Source organism: Microcaecilia unicolor, chromosome 6, assembly GCF_901765095.1.
Source record: "Microcaecilia unicolor chromosome 6, aMicUni1.1, whole genome shotgun sequence".
NCBI lineage: Eukaryota > Metazoa > Chordata > Amphibia > Gymnophiona > Siphonopidae > Microcaecilia > Microcaecilia unicolor.
The window spans coordinates 41,576,817-41,596,156 of NC_044036.1; the positions used below are offsets into that span (position 1 = coordinate 41,576,817).

The following is a 19,340-nucleotide window of genomic DNA, read 5'->3' on the forward strand; positions in this document are numbered from 1 at the left end:
ACAGCGCGCGGTATTATTTGACCCAAGATCAGAGATAATGACATGCAAATATAAGTACGCAATTCTCTCTGATCATGGGGTAGAAGTGCAGGAGGATTGTGCCTGAGCATGCACTCAGGTATAATCCTCCTGCACTTGTTTGACAGGTCTAGGCTGTCAAAAGTCCAGACCTGCCAAACACAGGGGCTGGAGGTCCATGGGACCACCAAACCCCAACTACCCCTGCCCCGAGCAAGGTAAAACGGGGGTGGGAGGTCCAGCAGACCTCTGGTCCCCTGCCCCCCAGACAGGTTCAGGGAGGGCTGGAGATCCAGTGGGTCTCCAAACCCCCCCCCCCCCCCAGCATTTCTAAGAAGTCTCTGATGACACAGTGGGCGACTGACGCCCCCCCCCCCCCCCAGCAACAAGGGAGTTAGAGGTCCGGCTGACCTCCGGTTCCCCTAACTCCCCCCCCCCCCCAGCATTAGCAAGAGGTCCCTGGTGGTCCAGTGTGCCGCTGTCAATCCCCCCACCCCCCTACCTTGAGTTGGAGGAGGGAGGTGGCCTGCTTCCCCCTTTCTTCGCTGCCATCTGCAAAATGGTGGCATCCAGCCCTGCCCAGTGTATCCTGGGTTATGCTGGGTGGGGCTTCACAGCATATAAGGGACAGTGCTCACCATTCCTCCCCAATTGTCTGCAACCCCTAACACCAGCTCCAAGCTGGTGTAGGGTTTCCATGGCCAGTGAGCCAATCTTTGGCGTGCTGGTCACTGATCATTGGGGATGAATAGGTTTAGCATGCATTTGAATACTATTTGCGCTGAACCCTGTTTTGCATACTAGTTGAGTTGTTTCAAGCGCTCGGGGGGCTCTGATCATGGGGTGGTAGCAAACACAGGCACTAGTATGGTGCTAACAGCCTATAGCGCCTGCATTTGCTTCTGATCATCGGGGCATTAGGAAGTAGAAACCCAAGGGAGACGTATGTGTTAGGAGGTGAGAGTTTGATTCACAAAGACAGGGAGAAGGACCTTGGAATGATAGTATCTGAGGATCTGAAGCCAACGAAACAGTGTGACAATGCGGTGGCTGTAACCAGAAGGATGCTAGGCTGTATAGAGAGAGGTGTCACCAGCATAAGAAAGGAGGTGTTGATGCCCCTTTACAAGTCATTGGTGAGGCCCCACCTGGAGTACTGTGTTCAGTTTTGGAGGCCATATCTTAATAAAGATGTAAGAAGACTTGAAATGGTCCAGAGGAAGGCGACAAAAATTATACAGGGATTGTGCCAAAAGACACATAAAAGAGACTGGAAGACCTGAATATGTAGACCCTAGAGGAGAGGAGGGACAGGGGGAGATATGATACGGATGTTTAAATACTTGAAAGGTATTAATATATTTTCCAGAGAAGGGAAAATGGTAAAACTAGAGGACATGAATTGAGGTTGCAGGGTGGTAGACTTAGGAGTAATGTCAGAAAATTCTTTTTCACGGAGAGGGTGGTTGATGCCTGGAATGCCCTCCCAAGGGAGCTGGTGGAGAAAAAAACTGTGGCGGAATTCAAAATGGCGTGAGATGAACTCAGAGGATCTCTAATTAGAAAATGAACAGTATAAAAAACAAAACTTAAAAGGGTTGCATATGTGTTTGCATATCAAGTGGTGCTTAGGCAACTCTGGCTGTATCAACTAAGGCCGGTGCTGGGCTGGCTTGTACAGTCTGAGTCCCACATACAGCAATCCAGTTTGGGATGGGCTGGAAAGAGCTTTGATGGAAACTCCAGTAATTTGGAACGTGAGGACAGTGCCGAGTAGACTTTTACAGTTTGTGTCCCGCAAATGACAAGACAGATTCGGATAGGCTTTGACAGCAACTCCAATAGTTGCCTGAAGTATGTGAAGGTGGCTGGGTATAATTACCCTAAATACTCATCTATAAATCAAGAAATGTTGATCTCAAAATTCCATCAATAAACCAGGATTGTCATATTTCATCAGTGCCATAGCACTGTTGCTATTGCTAGATTCGTGGAAACTCAGACTCTGGCTGTGCTGGAGTTGCTTGAGAGGATATGCTAGATATGTCCCTAGTGTAGGAAGAACTCTTAATTCAGAGTGAGCTTGAACAGTATTCAAATTAAAGAAAAGAGGTTTAGAGGGAGGTGTGCAAGTGAGACTGGGGAGTGGTAAAAATAAATAGTTCTGATTCTTTAAAATCTTTAAATGTTCTGGCTGATTGAAAGTTTGTTCTAAGCATGTACACTGATAGGAAGTGGAGTGGCCTAATGGTTAGTGTAGTGGGTTGTGGACCTGGGGAAACTGGATTTGATTCCCGCTGCTGCCTGATGGTCAGCAGTGGGTTGAGGTTCTGGGGAACCAGGTTCAATTCCCTCTGCAGCTTTGTGTGACCCTGGGCAAGTCACTTAATGCATTACTTAGATTGTGAACCCACTAGGGACAGTCCCAGTACCTCTAAAATGAAACTGTAAACCGCTTAGGTCTAAGTGGTATATAAATACTTAAATGAAAGAAATATGCATGACAATTATCAGCAGACAGCCAAAAACTATTTGATTGAATGATGGCTCAAGCAATAGGTTCAAAGAGGAAGTTTAGCTGAGACAATGTTGAACAAGTTGATGAGTGAAATTCTGATTGTTTTTATTTATTTTTGATAAAAGAAAAACAGGAGTGTGTGTGGGTGCTGAGAAATACTGATTCCTGAATAAAACATTCTCCATGGATAGGAAGAGTGAGTGATTTGTGAAAATACATTTTGTTTTAGTGAACTTGCCAAAATTTAGAGTGAGAGCATTATCTGTGAGGGATAAATATATAATCCTCATATACTGAAATCTGATGATTTAGCTGTTTCCTTCTGACTTTGTTCTGACCCTGTCAGAAGCTGTGGGCTGTAGGAAGGGGGGTTGGGAAAGCAGGGGAGATGCTGAAGAGGAGGGAGAGGGAGCAATGTTTTGACCTGGACTTGGAGGTGGAGGGGAGGGAGGGAGAGAGAGAGAACAATTTGGGATCCAGCCTCAATTTATACATGGGTCACAGCATTTTTGGCCATTTTTAGTCCTAAAACTGCCCTCAACATATACATGAGGTTGACTTATAGATGAGTGTATACAGTATACATTTCCTTGAGCCCATGTCAAGCCAGTACAGGCAGGTGAAACAGGGGCATAACCATGTGTTGGTCATGGCCCCTCCATTTTGGAGTCGGGCCCACCCAAGTTTACAGCTGTGGCACAAACCAATGAAAGGAAAACTGGAGGTGGTGTCAACATCCACACTATCTAGTGCCCATACACATTAACCTCAGGTGCCATGAACAAATCAGTCCTGGTTATGCCACTGAACTGGAGCAGTTTTATTTTTCTCAGACGTGAGGGTCCATTTGATTTTTAGAGAGAGTTTTTAAGCTCTATTATTACTGTGTGCATAAATGTTCAGGTTGGAGTACATGGTTCCATGACGACCTGCTACTGTAGGGACACATGCAGAACTGCAGTATGCAATTATAAAGGAAACATCCATTCCAGGTTTGGGCCAGAAAACATGAACAAAATTCTGTGAGGATCAGCAGGACAGCCCATTCTCACATGTGCGTGACATCATTTGACGGAGCCCCAGCACAGAGATGCTCCCCAGTGTTCACTTATTCCAGAAGTTTTTGGCAGCATCCACCATAAATGCTCTATTATCTTATGTAGTTATGTAACGGATGTAGTTACATCTGGTTGCACTGAACAATCAAATTTTACTCAACAATGCTTAATTTTTGTTGTATTGAATCTTCGGATTTTGAATTTTCCCAGATCATCAGGACTGTCCCCTGTAGAATTCTTCAAAAAGTACCTTATTGAAATTTTGAAAGGTTCCTCCTCTTCAATTCCACCTATGAATAAGGTTTACGATATTTCTGTTTCTTCAAGACAAACAGGGACACTCCTATGGTTGCAAATCAACCTCAACAAGAAGGTGTGGATTTAAATAACTTGTCAGCTGTATTGGAGTCCTCTCTCTCTGAGGTGACTGATCAAGGGGCACTTTTGGCATCTTTTGTCTTTGAACAAGATCTAAATGCTGTATGACGGTTGTATTTTCGGAACTCACGGGCTTTGTACTGTGGGCAAAAACTTTGGGTCTATCCGGATGTGGCAAAGTCTACTCAAGATAGAAAAAAGTAATTTTTGGCAATGAGAACGGTTCTTCATTTCTTCTAGCATATCCTTGTAAATGTTTAATTTGTTATTTAGGGATGAAATATGTTTTTTGGGAGCCTCAACATCTGAGGGCCTTTCTGGATGTTAAAAACATCACCAGTAGTAATGTACAATCTGATGGCATTTAGATAGATAGTGTGTATGTAGCCCAATTTTTAGGGCCTTTGCTTTAAGTTATGCTTCCTTTATATATCTCCTAAGTTTTTCAATTACACTCCCTTTTTGTATGGTAGTCTAAGAAGGGGTTTGACAGTTTATTTTCCTTTGATGTTTCTTCTTATGTTTATATACCTCCATGTTTCTTAAGCAAGTGTGATACTTGTGAATTATTGTCATAAATTTAATACAATCATTTTTTTTTAAAGAAAAAACAGTGCTTAACTTTTGGAAGCATATGTAAAGTTTTGTGTGGGAAAAGAGTTGTTGATCAAAACTTTTCATTGTTTGAATCCTAATGCAGGAATCCTAGCTGTGAAGTCCACCAGGAACCAATGACGCTCATAGCAATTGATCCCAGTTTGCAAGATGCTCTTCCTCAGTGTATTAACACCAGATGTAATGAGAGAATGGAAAGTGGGTACGTGCAATACATTCATGTTGCATTATATGACTGTGTAGTATACATGCTATATAAATGGATATCCATAGAAGAGGAAAAGAAATTGCTTGAATACTTAAGGACCTATGGACCTATTTACTAAATCTTGTTAGTTGTTTAATGCAGCTTTTAATATGCTCTAACAACAAAGCACCATGTTAACTGATTAAAATTTTGATCATAAGGTTAAGTACATAAACCATTTTTATTTTCTGGTACACTACTATCGTAATCCTGACCATGTGAGAAGTTAAAATTTGTTCATCAATGTGCAGCATATATATATATATAGGCTGTGCGTCTCCCTCACATTTCCTCCTGTACAGTGCATGGGCACCATCTCCTCTCTTCTCTCTTCCCGTCCCCTCCTGCCATGGGCACCATCTCCTCTTTTCTTCCTTCTCCCAAAGGTCCTGGCATCTCAGCTTGCATCTTCTCTTTTCCCACACTCTGGCATCTCTTCCTCTCCTGCAGGCCCCACCCCTCCCACATGCTCCGACTTCTCTCACTCTCATGGCCCTTCAAACTTGTGTTTAAGGCTGCAGTGCTGAATGCATGCTGTTTCACACCTGCCTGAAGCCCTTCGCTATAACGTCCCACCTCTCTTCTGTCAGAACTTCCTCATTCCAGCTGGTAGGATGCTATTGTGAGAGGGCTTCGGGCTGGCCTGAAACAGCATCTTTCAGTATTGCAACCTTAAAGGCAAGTGTGGAAGGCTATAAGGAGGAAAAGTAGAGGGAGGGTGAGAGAAGTCGAAGAGGGGGAGGGGCTGCAGGAGGAAGAAAAGCCAGATAGCTAAAATAAAGAGGCAGAGTGTATTATCTTTATTTATGGATTCCAAATACTGTCAGTCCTATAATACCATTCCTATTTGCTTAAAATAACCAGTATCACTTATTGGTGTTCCCAGTCTTTTGCATACTACAACGACACTAACAAATGTTACTGTTTCTCTCTCTCTTTCTCCCTCCCCCCCCCCCCCCCACCATCCATCATTATCCCCTCCCTCTCCCCCGAATCCAGTATCACCTGATCTCTCCCCCCATTTACACCACCTCAAGCAGTATCACCCTATCTCTATCCCCCCCCCTCCACCCCCCATGCAGCATCATCCCATCTCTTCCCCGGTCTCTACTACCCGCCACTAGCAACAACCAGCATTGCCTCATCTCAATTTTTCTCCCCAGCCCTCTAACCATCCAGCATCACCCTGCCTCTTCCCCTCCCCCCTCCCATCCTGCATTGCCCCATCTTTCTTGCCTCTCTCGCTCACTGACTGACTTGGTCACTGGCTGCTTCTCTGGGTCTGCACAGATGTGGCCAAGGCAGTAGCAACATCATACACAAGTAATGTCCCCATGGCTGCCTTCTGTTTTGCTGCTGTTACTGCTGCAGCTGCTGGAGAAACTGCCAATGACCAAGTAGGTCGGGGAGAGGGAGAAGGAGAGGAAGATGAGAAAGACAGGGCAATGTAGAATGATTGTGGTAGGGAGAAGAGAGACAGAGTAATGCTGCATGGTTGGGTGGCACGGGAGAGAGACAGAAGAGAGATGCAGGCCGGGGATGTTCGTTACGTTAAAATTTTTATCATTAATCATGTTCTTAACTCATGATGTGAAACCCTAGTCTGCATAAAATAGTAGAACAGATCCTGCAGAAATAGCATGTAGATTGCGAGCACTGGGCCTAAACCTTATACTTAGTTATTTTAGAACATGTGTGTATGAATTACAACCCTGTCCACACTACACCCAAACCTTTCCTCTGAGCAAGCCTACTGTACAAATACTTGTTGGTTTGTAATGTTCACACTTGGTTCATACGTGGTGAAGGCGGTTAGCTTGGCAGAGTTTAAAAAGGGGTTAGACGGTTTCCTGAAGGACAAGTCTATAAACCGCTACTAAATGGACTTGGGAAAAATCCACAATTCCAGGAATAACATGTATAGAATGTTTGTACGTTTGGGAAGCTTGCCAGGTGCCCTTGACCTGGATTGGCCGCTGTCGTGGACAGGATGCTGGGCTCGATGGACCCTTGGTCTTTTCCCAGTGTGGCATTACTTATGTACTTATGTACTTTTTGGAATGACGTAATTTTATAAGAGACCTTTTATAAGCAAAAAAAAGTTTATGAAATTATCCTCATGGTGCTCATAAACCTGTGCAGTGTTCTCCCCAGGACCTTTGAATGGGCATACCACCTAACTGATTTCACTGACCACCTGGCTAACTTAACAGATAATTGTATAACTTTACGCAGTCCTCCTCCACCCCCACCCAGCTATTCTTTCATGCCACCTGCCTAGCAAACCTTTCTGGGGCAGGTATGTTATACTCCATTTAACTTTCAATAGCTGTACCTATTTTTTGTAATATATATGCTCTTAATGTTTATGATAAAACTCTGTGCTTGACTTATCCATTCTTACCAGGAATTTGAAGATCGTCCTTTTCTTCTGGAGGGTGATTTTAACAGGGTGTTGCCCAGATTGATAAGGACGTTCCCATGCTTTGTGAATTGCTGGATTTATTGGATGTGTGGCGAGTGCTGCACCCAACTGAATGACACTACACTCACCATTCTCGAGCCAATGATTCTCAAGCCCATATTGATTATATTTTACCATCTCATGATCTTTGGGCCCAAGTAGTGGCGGCAGAGATAGGGCCAAGTGAAGTGTCAGATCACACCATGGTGTGGATGGAACTGCGACTGCCTCGAAGCTCCATTACTTCCGTCCCCTGGAAGTTTCCGCTAGAACTTCACAAAGATTCCCAATGTCAAATTCATTTAAAACAAAAGTGGGCTAAATGTACTATTTAACCATTCCCATCTTGATACCCCGATTCAATTCTGGGAAACAGCAAAGGTGACATTATAGCCTACCATGCCCATCAAAAGAAAATAAAAATTAGATAGACTCACAGTGTGTCATAAAGCTAGGCTGTTGACTTTTCAGGCTGTGCTTAACAAGTTGCTCCATCAGTGAGCTAAGAAGTTTCTCTTCCATTATCAGTATCAGCTTTATAGATTTGATAACAAAACTGGGAAATTGTTGGCTCGCCTTGCAAAGAAAAGAGGTAGGCTACACAGGGTGACCACTTTATGAAATAATTTGGAGGAGGTATTTCGGAGTGATGAGGGAATTTTGAAGCTTTTTTTCTGCCTTTTACAAGGATCTTTAGTTTAAAAAAAAAACCCTGATTTAGGGTTGGACGGTGCTACCTATCTGAATGATTTAGACTTACCTACCATTTTGCCACAAGACCGCACATTGCTGAATTCTCTTATTACAGAGGGGGGGGGGTCCCTTGCAATTGCCCAAGGTGCGCTTTTTAAGTCTCTGGGTCTCAATGGTTACCAGTCGGAATTCTATAAATTACTACGGGAGGAGATTCCCCCCCCCCCCCTTTTGTCAGAAGTGTTTAATGAGATGATGACGAGGGGCAAACTTACACATACCCTGCAGACAGCTCAGATTTTGGCATTTCCTAAGCTGGGGAGAGATCCTAGTAAGGTGAAATCTCATTGACCAATTTCCCTCCTTAAGTATGAGGCCAAATTGTTAGCAAACGTTATGGCAAATAGACTTTCTCGAGTATTACTCTGTTTAGTGACAGATCCCCAAGTCCGCTTTATGCAAGGTCGATATTCTGTTCAGAACTTGCGTGGTATTTGACCTCCCTGGAAGTGGTGGCGCATTGTCATATACTGTCCCTACTTATAAGCTTTGATGCAGAAAAAACTTTTGATAAGGTACGACGGGACTTTTTATTTGATACGTTGAATACTTATGGCAATGGTTCCCGACCCTGGTCCTGGAGGCATCTCAGCCGGTCAGGTTTTCACGATATCCACAATGAATATTCATGAGAGAGATTTGCATGCACTACCTCCAACTCATGCAAATCTATCTCATCAATATTCATCATGGATATACTGAAAAACTTGACTGACTGGGGTGCTTCCAGGATCAGGTTTGGGAACCACTAGCTTACGGTAATTTCAGTTAGTTGTATGCACTTTATATGCAAATCCTCAGGCAATGCTATGTGTTAATGTCTTATAGTCAGATTCTTTTTTAATTTTCCAAGGCACTTGACAGGGGTGTCCCTTATTTCCCCCCCCCCCCCCCCCCTTTTGTTTTTTTCCTGACCTTGGATCCTTTAATTAGAGACATTCATTCCAATCCAGATGTCAAAGGGATTAGTTGCCCCATCATTCTTCGATGATTTGCTTGTTCACTTAGTGGCTCTCCAAGCATCTTTGACTGCTTTGTTGGAATGTATAAGTGAGTATTGCGATTTTTCAGGTTTTCAGCTCAGTTATCTTAAATCGGAGGCTTTACCATCCATTGAGTTAGTGAAGTGAGAGTGGTCAGGGCAGTTTCCATTGCGATGGGCAGAAGGCTGTTCTAAATATTTGGGTATCTATTTGACTAGTGATTTTTCCCAATTATATCACCTCAGTGTTCACCACCTACTAACGTTTTTCAGGGATCAATTTAGGCAATTGCAACTTTTACCTTTATCACTGATGAGGAGGATTAATTTGTATAAAATGTCCTTATTCCCTAAGTGGTTGTATGTATTACAATTTGCTTCCCTTATATCTTTACAAAAAAGACGTCAAGCTTTTATCCCGTCTCCTTACCCACTTCTGTTGGCAAGGTAGGAAACCTTGGCTGAAACGTCAATATCTATGTAATCAGTTGGGTTGGTTGTGAGCCCTTGGGCCCTGGCCGAGGCCAGCAGGGTGCCGACCCAGGCCAAAGGGAGACCGACCCACCACCGCACACCCCAGCTACACAATACCCCCTAAGCTACCCCTCCCCACTGTCCCTCAGGAAGAAGGGAAATAGGCATACAGGCGGGCCTCGCGGCCGAACCGGAACCCACGCAGACAGAGCCACTCGTGCGAGCCTCACGGCTGAACTGGAACCCAATCACACACAGGGAGGGGTGAAAGAACCCAGAGGGCCCCAAGAGGCCAGACACACGCTGAACACCAGCAATAGGGCAGCGGGGGAAACAAAGGACCAGAGCGGGCCACGCCCACGCAGGGGACTAGCGCAGGACAGGGGAACTAACACAGCAACCCCCCCCACCAGGGTAGGAGCCCCAGGCAGAAGCCAGAGGAACCAAACACAAAAGGAAGGCAGAAAGCCCTTGCCTCAAACCCACTGTAGACAGAGGCACACAGAACACAAAGGGTTAAGCTTGTAGAGCCAGCAGAGAGAGAGTGCCATAAATCAACAAACAATCAGAGAGAAGCTTCCCCTCCCCAGAGGGAGTGGGGCCCATCCAACAAACACACTGGCAGAGGCAGGAATACAATACACACAGTACACAAAGGGTTAAACTCACTGAGCCAGCAGGCCGGGACACTGGGAAGAGAAATCCTTAAAACAAACAAACAAAGGCGAGCGCTCTCACTCAGCCCAGAGCCCCGGAGGCTGAGCAATGCCCAGCCCCCACTAAACAACCAAGCAGCTGACCCTGATTACAGAGCTAGGTACACACACACACACACAGCAGCAGCTAACCCAGTCCCAGAGGGAAGGAAAAGAATACTCTAAATCAACACAGATCCCTGTCAGAACCTAGAGCACGTTCTGAGAGAAACCTATCAGGCTTTCTTGTTACCACCTAATAAGTAACGCAAAAGCAGAGAAACTCCTCAGCTGCAGGCTAAAGTACTATCCCCTGACGTCAGCACAACCCCTGGCAGCCAATCAGAAGAGACATCCCCCCTCCCCCTCAGCCAAACCGGCAGAATCATAACATCACCCCCCCTTCAAGGGCCCCCCCTACCCCGTCCACGAGGTTTAGGTTTGTGAGGGAAAAAGCGATGGAACCGTCTGACTAGGACTGGTGCGTGGACATGAGTAGCATCCTCCCAGGAGTTGTCTGCCGGTCCATATCCCTTCCACGCAATGAGATACTGGAGATGTCCCCGGAAGCGCCTTGCATCCAAGACATCCCGGACTTCGTATTCCCCCTGGGAGGCTGAGATGGCTGGACTAGCAGGCAACGCGGGCAAAGCCCCTTTTCTCAGAATCACAGGCTTCAGCAAGGACACATGAAAGGTGTTATGTACCCGTAATGTAGGTGGTAACTTTAGCTGATAACAGACCCGATTCACTTGCCTCACAATGGGATACGGGCCCACAAATCGAGGTGCAAAGCGGGAGGAGGGAATCTTCAGACGAAGATTACGCGTGGACAACCACACCAAGTCGCCAGGCTGGAAGTGCGGTTCCACTCTGCGAGACCGATCCGCTTGGTGTTTCATACGAGCGGAGGTCACTCGCAGCGCTTTCTGAAGTGATGACCAAATTGCTTGGAGCGAGGTCACCGCATCGGCCGCTGCCGGGACATCCAAGTTGGTTTTCAAGGGGGCTGGTATCCGCGGATGTCGTCCATATACGATGTAAAAGGGCGAAGCGCCCGTGGCCGAGCTCACTCGGTTGTTATGAGCAAATTCTGCCCAAGGCAGCAGCTGACTCCAGTTGTTGTGGTGCTCATTGACATACATCCGTAGGAACTGCTTCAAGCATTGGTTCACTCGTTCTGTTTGGCCATTAGATTGTGGGTGATATCCCGACGAAAAGTTCAGCTTTATTTCAAGGGCCCGATTCAGGGCTCTCCAGAACTTTGAGACAAACTGTACTCCTCGATCAGAGGTAATAGATTCTGGCAGACCATGGAGACGAAAAATAGAGCTGATGAAATACTGTGCCAGCTTCACCGCCGAAGGAAGGGTAGGCATGGGTATGAAGTGGGCCATTTTAGAAAACCGGTCCACCACTACCAAGACAACTGTGTGCCCTTCAGAGTTAGGCAGATCCGTAACAAAGTCCATGGCAATGTGGGTCCACGGTCTCTCAGGTACCGGTAAAGGCATCAGCAACCCCTGGGGTCTCCGACGGTCAGCTTTATGCTGGGCGCACTCAGGACACGCAGCCACAAACTCCTGCACATCCCGATCAAGTGAAGGCCACCAATACTGCTGGGAGATGAACCGCTTGGTTCCCAGGATCCCGGGATGTCCTGCCATTCGAGAGGCATGCCCCCATTGGAGTGTCTTTTCTCTCAGCCGGGGTGGCACAAAGGTCATACCTGCAGGTACTGCTAGCGTCATCGCGGGCACAATGACATCAGGTTTAATTACATACTGCAGGGGTTCTTCCTCCAGGTCAGCCTCCATGGACCTGGAGAGGGCATCTGCCTTGATGTTCTTCTCCGCTGGACGATAGGTCAGAATGAAATCAAAGCGGGAGAAGAATAGTGCCCACCGGGCCTGGCGAGGATTCAGCCTTCTCGCTTCTCGTAAATAAGTCAGGTTCTTATGGTCCGTGAACACCGTGAAGGGCTCCTGCGCCCCTTCCAGCAGATGACGCCATTCTTCCAGGGCCAATTTAATGGCTAATAGCTCCTGATCCCCGATGGCATAATTCTTCTCGGCAGGGGTATACTTTTTAGAGAAGAATGCACATGGGAGAAGTTTCCCACTGGGGTGGGCCTGGGACAGCACTGCTCCTACGCCAACCGATGATGCATCCACTTCCACGAAAAATGTATTTGTCGGGTTGGGATGGCGCAACACTGGAGCTCCAACAAATGCCTGTTTCAGATTCTCAAAGGCCTGACACGCCTCAGGCGACCAGTTGCGAGCGTCAGCGTTCTTCTTAGTCAAGGCAGTAAGAGGGGCAGTCAGGGACGAGTAATTCCAAATAAACTGCCTATAGTAGTTTGCAAAACCTAAGAAGCGCTGTAGAGCCTTAGGTTGCTGCCAGTGCAGGATGGCTGTCAGCTTACTGGGGTCCATACGCAGCCCGTGGTTAGAAATGATGTACCCCAGGAAGAGCAGTTCGGAGCGATGGAATTCACATTTTTCCAATTTCACATAGAGGTGGTTCTCCCTCAACCGCTGCAATACGGTCTTCAGGTGCTCCTGGTGCTCTTCCTCAGCCCTTGAAAAAATCAAAATATCGTCCAAGTAGACCATCACAAACTTATACAGGAGATCCCTGAAGATGTCATTCATGAAGGCTTGGAAGACGGCTGGAGCATTAGCAAGTCCAAAGGGCATTACCAGATATTCGTAATGCCCGTCGCGGGTGTTAAACGCCGTCTTCCACTCATCCCCCTCCTTGATCCGCACAAGGTTGTAGGCCCCCCTGAGATCGAGCTTGGAGAAGATCTGGGCCCCCTGGAGGCGGTCAAACATCTCAGAAATCAAGGGAAGGGGGTATTTGTCCTTCCGCGTGATGGCATTGAGTCCCCTGTAGTCAATACAGGGGCGCAACCCCCCATCCTTCTTCTCCACGAAGAAGAATCCAGCCCCCGCGGGTGATTTAGAGGGCCGGATGAAGCCTCGAGCTAGGTTCTCTCGAATATACTGGGACATGGCTTCCGTCTCTGGCCGGGATAGGGGGTATACGCGGCCACGGGGAGGTTCAGTGCCAGGTAGTAGCTCTATGGCACAGTCATAGGAGCGATGAGGAGGCAGAATCTCTGCTTGCTGTTTGGAAAAAAACATCTCCAAAGGATCTGTAGGGCCCCGGTAACATAACATTGGCTCGATCCAAAGGAAGCGTCACTGGGGCTGGTGAGACCTTATCCAAACAGACCTTCTGGCAGCCCGGGCCCCACGCCGTCAATTCACCCCGGGCCCAATCAGTGCAAGGGTTATGCAGGCGAAGCCAGGGTAATCCCAGGATTATGGCCTCAGTGGCCGACGGAAGGACGTAGAAGGAGATAACTTCTTTGTGTAAGACTCCTACCCGTATGGTCATAGGCACGGTTCTGGAGCGGAGAACTCCCCGAACCAGTCCCCAAGCCGCTGAGACAGTGATGGACTGAGGTAACTCCATCGTAGGAATTTGATGAACCCGCACCAGGTCCGCGCTGATAAAGTTGCCTCCCGCCCCCGAGTCAACTAGCGCCTCAAAACAAGGGGTATCCTTAATCGCCAGTAGAACTGGCACCAAAACCTGCATCCAAGGGGAGAAGGACTTTGGCCCTGACCCGGTCTCCCTAGCCGGTATCAGGGCTGCTGGTTTCCCGACTTCTTTCTCTTCGGGCACTCACGGACAAAGTGCCCCTTCACTCCACAATGCAGGCACAGCCCCTTAGAGCGTCTCCGCTGTCTCTCCTGGGCCGCCCGGTCAACCTGCATAGGTTCAGACCCATCGGGCACACCCAGCGACGGGGAAGCAGGGCTCTTGTGCGAGCTCCTCGAGTTAGCCCCTGCAACCTGCTGACCAGCGCGACGTTCACAGGCCCGCTCCCTGAACCGGATGTCCACCTGGGTGCAGAGACGGATGAGGTCATTCAGATCTGAGGGCAGCTCCCGGCCTGTGAGTTCGTCCTTAATGTTGGCCGAGACCCCATGCCAAAATACCGCAGTCAGGCTTGGGTTATCCCAACCTAGCTCCGCGGCCAAGGTCCGAAACTGGATGGCGTACTCACCCAGAGAGAGTCGCCCCTGATGTAGGTTCAACAGCTGAGTCGCCGCTGAGGAGGGCTTCCCGGGTTCCTCAAAGATGAGCCGAAATTGTTTCAAGAACTCTGCCAAATTATCCAGGAGGGGATCCTTCTTCTCCCATAAGGGCGAGGCCCAGGCCAGAGCGGGGCCTGCCAGTAGAGAGATAATATAAGCCACCTTCGCTCGATCCGAAGGAAAATCCCGGGCCTGCAACTCGAAGACAATTTGGCATTGATTGAGGAACCCCCGGCAGGTCTTACTGTCGCCCTCGTACCTCGGGGGCGTAGCCACCCAAATCCCTCGGCCGCATGCGTGGGAACCTGGCGGAGTAGCTGCTGGCGGGACCTCCGCAGCCCCCGTGACAGTCAGCGTGTCTACCCGTTGAGACAGTGCGTTCACGACTCCCGATACCTGTTGTAGCTGAGCATGCAATTGCTGGAGCAGTTGCATGGGGGATGGATCGGTCGAGCTCATGGCTTTTGCGTTCTGTAATCAGTTGGGTTGGTTGTGAGCCCTTGGGCCCTGGCCGAGGCCAGCAGGGTGCCGACCCAGGCCAAGGGGAGACCGACCCACCACCGCACACCCCAGCTACACAATACCCCCTAAGCTACCCCTCCCCACTGTCCCTCAGGAAGAAGGGAAATAGGCATACAGGCGGGCCTCGCGGCCGAACCGGAACCCACGCAGACAGAGCCACTCGTGCGAGCCTCACGGCTGAACTGGAACCCAATCACACACAGGGAGGGGTGAAAGAACCCAGAGGGCCCCAAGAGGCCAGACACACGCTGAACACCAGCAATAGGGCAGCGGGGGAAACAAAGGACCAGAGCGGGCCACGCCCACGCAGGGGACTAGCGCAGGACAGGGGAACTAACACAGCAACCCCCCCCCCCCACCAGGGTAGGAGCCCCAGGCAGAAGCCAGAGGAACCAAACACAAAAGGAAGGCAGAAAGCCCTTGCCTCAAACCCACTGTAGACAGAGGCACACAGAACACAAAGGGTTAAGCTTGTAGAGCCAGCAGAGAGAGAGTGCCATAAATCAACAAACAATCAGAGAGAAGCTTCCCCTCCCCAGAGGGAGTGGGGCCCATCCAACAAACACACTGGCAGAGGCAGGAATACAATACACACAGTACACAAAGGGTTAAACTCACTGAGCCAGCAGGCCGGGACACTGGGAAGAGAAATCCTTAAAACAAACAAACAAAGGCGAGCGCTCTCACTCAGCCCAGAGCCCCGGAGGCTGAGCAATGCCCAGCCCCCACTAAACAACCAAGCAGCTGACCCTGATTACAGAGCTAGGTACACACACACACACACACAGCAGCAGCTAACCCAGTCCCAGAGGGAAGGAAAAGAATACTCTAAATCAACACAGATCCCTGTCAGAACCTAGAGCACGTTCTGAGAGAAACCTATCAGGCTTTCCTGTTACCACCTAATAAGTAACGCAAAAGCAGAGAAACTCCTCAGCTGCAGGCTAAAGTACTATCCCCTGACGTCAGCACAACCCCTGGCAGCCAATCAGAAGAGACATCCCCCCTCCCCCTCAGCCAAACCGGCAGAATCATAACAATCTATATGGGTGATGGTTCACTGGTGGGCTAGGACTACCAGATTTAGGATATAGTAAAGCATGTCTTCTGCGTCATCTGAACAACTGGCTCTGTGACACAGCTGATTTTACTCCACTCACTTATGAAAGGGATTTCTTGATAGACACAGAAGGCAAAAGTAGAGACTAATAGACGATTCACCACTGGAGACGTGAGTCCAACAGTCTTTATTATATCAGGGATAACGACCCGACACAGGCCGTGTTTCGACGCTAAAAAGCGTCTGCATCAGGGGTCAATAAATACACCAAGTAATGAATGCAAAACGAAGAGTCCTACTTGTATCCAGCATATTCTGTTTGGTGCTACGTGATCAGTGAGTTGACAACACATATACAAGTAGGACTCTTCGTTTTGCATTCATTACTTGGTGTATTTATGCAGACGCTTTTTAGCGTCGAAACACGGCCTGTGTCGGGTCGTTATCTCTGATATAATAAAGACTGTTGGACTCACGTCTCCAGTGGTGAATCGTCTATTAGTCTCTACTTTTGCCTTCTGTGATTCGTCATCGTAGAGAACTTTTCCTGTTCTATATTTAGGGATTTCTTGATGCCCTGGTCTCTGCTGTCTTTTGTTCAGACTCCTGCAAAATCTCTTCCCAAACAATTGAAAAAGAGTTTGATTCTAGCTCCTTTACAGGGGATTTGGAGGGATATAGCAAGATTGTGAATTGGGACCCTCACCATTCTAACCTCCTTCTGCTTAAGGGAAATTTTGAATTTCTCCCAGGGGTTGACTCTGCAGTTTTTCATTGTTGGGACAAGGGTGGAGCATGCTGTTTAGAACATGTGTTAACCTCCAACGGTACTTTATTGGACTTTCCTGTTTTACTCCAGACCACCTTTGCTAGACCTACTGACCTCTTCGCCTATCATAAATTACAATATGATATTGTCTATTCTTCCAACGGGGCTTCTTTCCCACTATAGTAAGACTCTATGCACTTGGCTGGAGTCTCCGTCAGGGGACAGATTGTCGGTGTCGGAATTTCATTCTCAGTTGTTTCAAAAGTGCAGCCGGATAGATTATGGACTCTACGCAAATGGAGTGAAGAGATGGGAACTGAGTTGACTGTGGATTTGGGAAAGGTGATAGAGCATATTCCATCCATTACCTTTGCTGCTGATTTGTGAGAATGTCATTATAGGGTTCTTCAAGACTATGTTACCCAACGCCAAGCTCGACATATGGGAATGTTGTCGTCTTCCACATGTTTTAAATGTCAGGGATCTCTAGCCACTTTTATTTTAAGCTTTGTGGTCCTGCCCTCTGGTACTGGCTTTTTGGAAGCATCTTTTCAGCTATTTAACGAGGGTGGTCGGCCACCCTGTAACTTGATGTCCTATAGGGGCTATACTAGATCAGGGGATGACATTTGGCCAGCAGGGGAAGGGTTCCCATTTATTTATAAGTAAGCCCTGTCTAGTGGGGAGAAAATGTATTTTACGACAATGGATTAGACTGGCTCTCCCCCCCCCCCCCCCACAATTGGCATTGGAGAATTCAATTCCATAATCTAATGTTACTGGAACTACAAGATGCTACTCACTCCCTCAAACAACACAAATTGTTCTTGTCTGTCTGGTGTGCCTACATTCAATCATATCATAAGGCACAAAATTTTGTTTTGAACAAATTACACTTGATGTGAGAATTGGAATGTGATTTACTGTTGGGAGGTATGAGTCCAATCTCCCAGTAGTGAGGTGGGGAGGTTAAGAGCTGGGTGGGTGGGGGTAGGAGGGGAGGGGTTGTTATGGTTTGTTGTTACTTGTTTAGCATCTACTGTTTGATTCCTGCTGTCTATGCCAGTTTGGAGTCCTTTTCTCTACAGTTTTGTTTCGCGGATACACGCTTCCTGTCTTTTGGGTGGAAGAAGGATGTTTGAGCCTAGCTGATAATGTTTTTAGGTATTGATAAATGACGTTCTATGGGCACACTTGTATTATGCTGAATTGTTGTGTAGGTGATTTTGCTTGTTAGGCTTACGTTGTAAATTATCCTGTTTGCGGAATAAAAATATTGAAACATAAAAGGATATGTACCTGTGGAAGGAAGGAAGTGCATGAGGGGTTTGGTGGTCAGTATTTCCAAATCATTGAAATAGCAAGTGTTTCTAACACTTCAGTACTCTGAGGCAGAGTGGAAACATCTGAGAAAAGGGCCCACAGCACGATGATCACAAAAATCAATAAGCGTTGTGACAAAAAGCCATGATTCCAGTCAAATAACAAAAGATAGGTTCACCTCTTGAAGTTCGCCCCGAGGAGCACTACCGCTACAGCTGGATAGTTGATATGTGCCAAAGTTCCAGTGATCAGCTTGCATAGTTCATCATGTGATATGCTTGGGGCAGAGCGGGCAGCAATCCAGGTAACAGAGGTATGAGGCCAAGATCCGTGGCACAGGAGTGTATCCCATGTGATTCATTTGGGGACAGAGTAGGCAGCAATCCAGGTAACGGAGGTATGAGGCTAAGGTCCATGAGCGCAGGACTGTGTATGGACTGTCTATTGTGCATGATTGTTTTGCTGTGCTTGTTCTGTAGGAACAAGCACAGCAAACAATCATACTTAGAAGAGAGCAGATTTGCAAACTCATGCATGTCTGTTTCTGGACTGGGTGTGAAAATACATGGTAGTGTGTTTCGTCAGGGTAGCAGAGGCCACATGAGAGGTGTATGTAGGGGATGCCTCTTGGCACAATGGGATTGAACTGTAAACCATGTCAGAGTCCTCTATAGATATTAAAATGATGATCCTTTGTTCTGAAAGAAAGGCTTGAGTTGTGATTATCAGAATTTGTATGAATTCCAGTTGAGTTGATAGACTTAGCTGAGATTTGGATATTTTAATGAACCCTTGTGACTCCAGCACCCGGATGGCAATGTGCACAAATCCTTCAGCTCCTTCCTGAGATGTGCCTTTTACCAACTAATCATTCAAATAGGGAAACACGTGAATGCCCAGTCTGTGTAGATACACTGCTACTATAGCGAGACATTCTGAAAAAGATCCAAGAAACTGACGCAAGACCAAAGGACAGAACACACTGCTGGTAGTGGTGTTTCTCTATTACAAATCTGAGATTTCCTGTGACTGGGATTTCTTTGTGCAGAGAATATAACTACCCCTCCTTTTTGAATGAGGGAAATGAGGGTACCCAGGGAAACAACCCTGAACTTTTCTCTAACTAGATGCAGCAAAATTAAATTACTCAATTTGAAATAATGCCCAGCTGGGGTGCCTGTGGTCTTCGACAAAGGCCTACAGTGGGCAGAACTTGAAAAATGAAAGGACACTTAAAAATGATCAATAACTTTGTCTAAGGATCTTAAAGAAACTTAGAGGAAAACATACAAAATATTTTTTAAAAACTTTTATGAAAAAAAGTCATGCGATCTCTGGTGAAATGTGAC

The 19,340-nt window shown here is 47.2% G+C and overlaps 1 protein-coding gene across 2 annotated transcripts in view; it reads left to right on the forward strand.

Moving 5' to 3' along the window:
- CACHD1 (cache domain containing 1) overlaps window positions 1–19,340 on the forward strand; it is a 534,201-nt gene that overhangs the window by 485,354 nt on the left and 29,507 nt on the right. For both annotated transcript variants that reach the window (XM_030205962.1, XM_030205963.1), the window contains exon 22: window positions 4,673–4,789. In XM_030205962.1, the coding sequence (XP_030061822.1) occupies window positions 4,673–4,789 (117 nt within the window). The remainder of the gene's footprint in view (window positions 1–4,672; window positions 4,790–19,340) is intronic.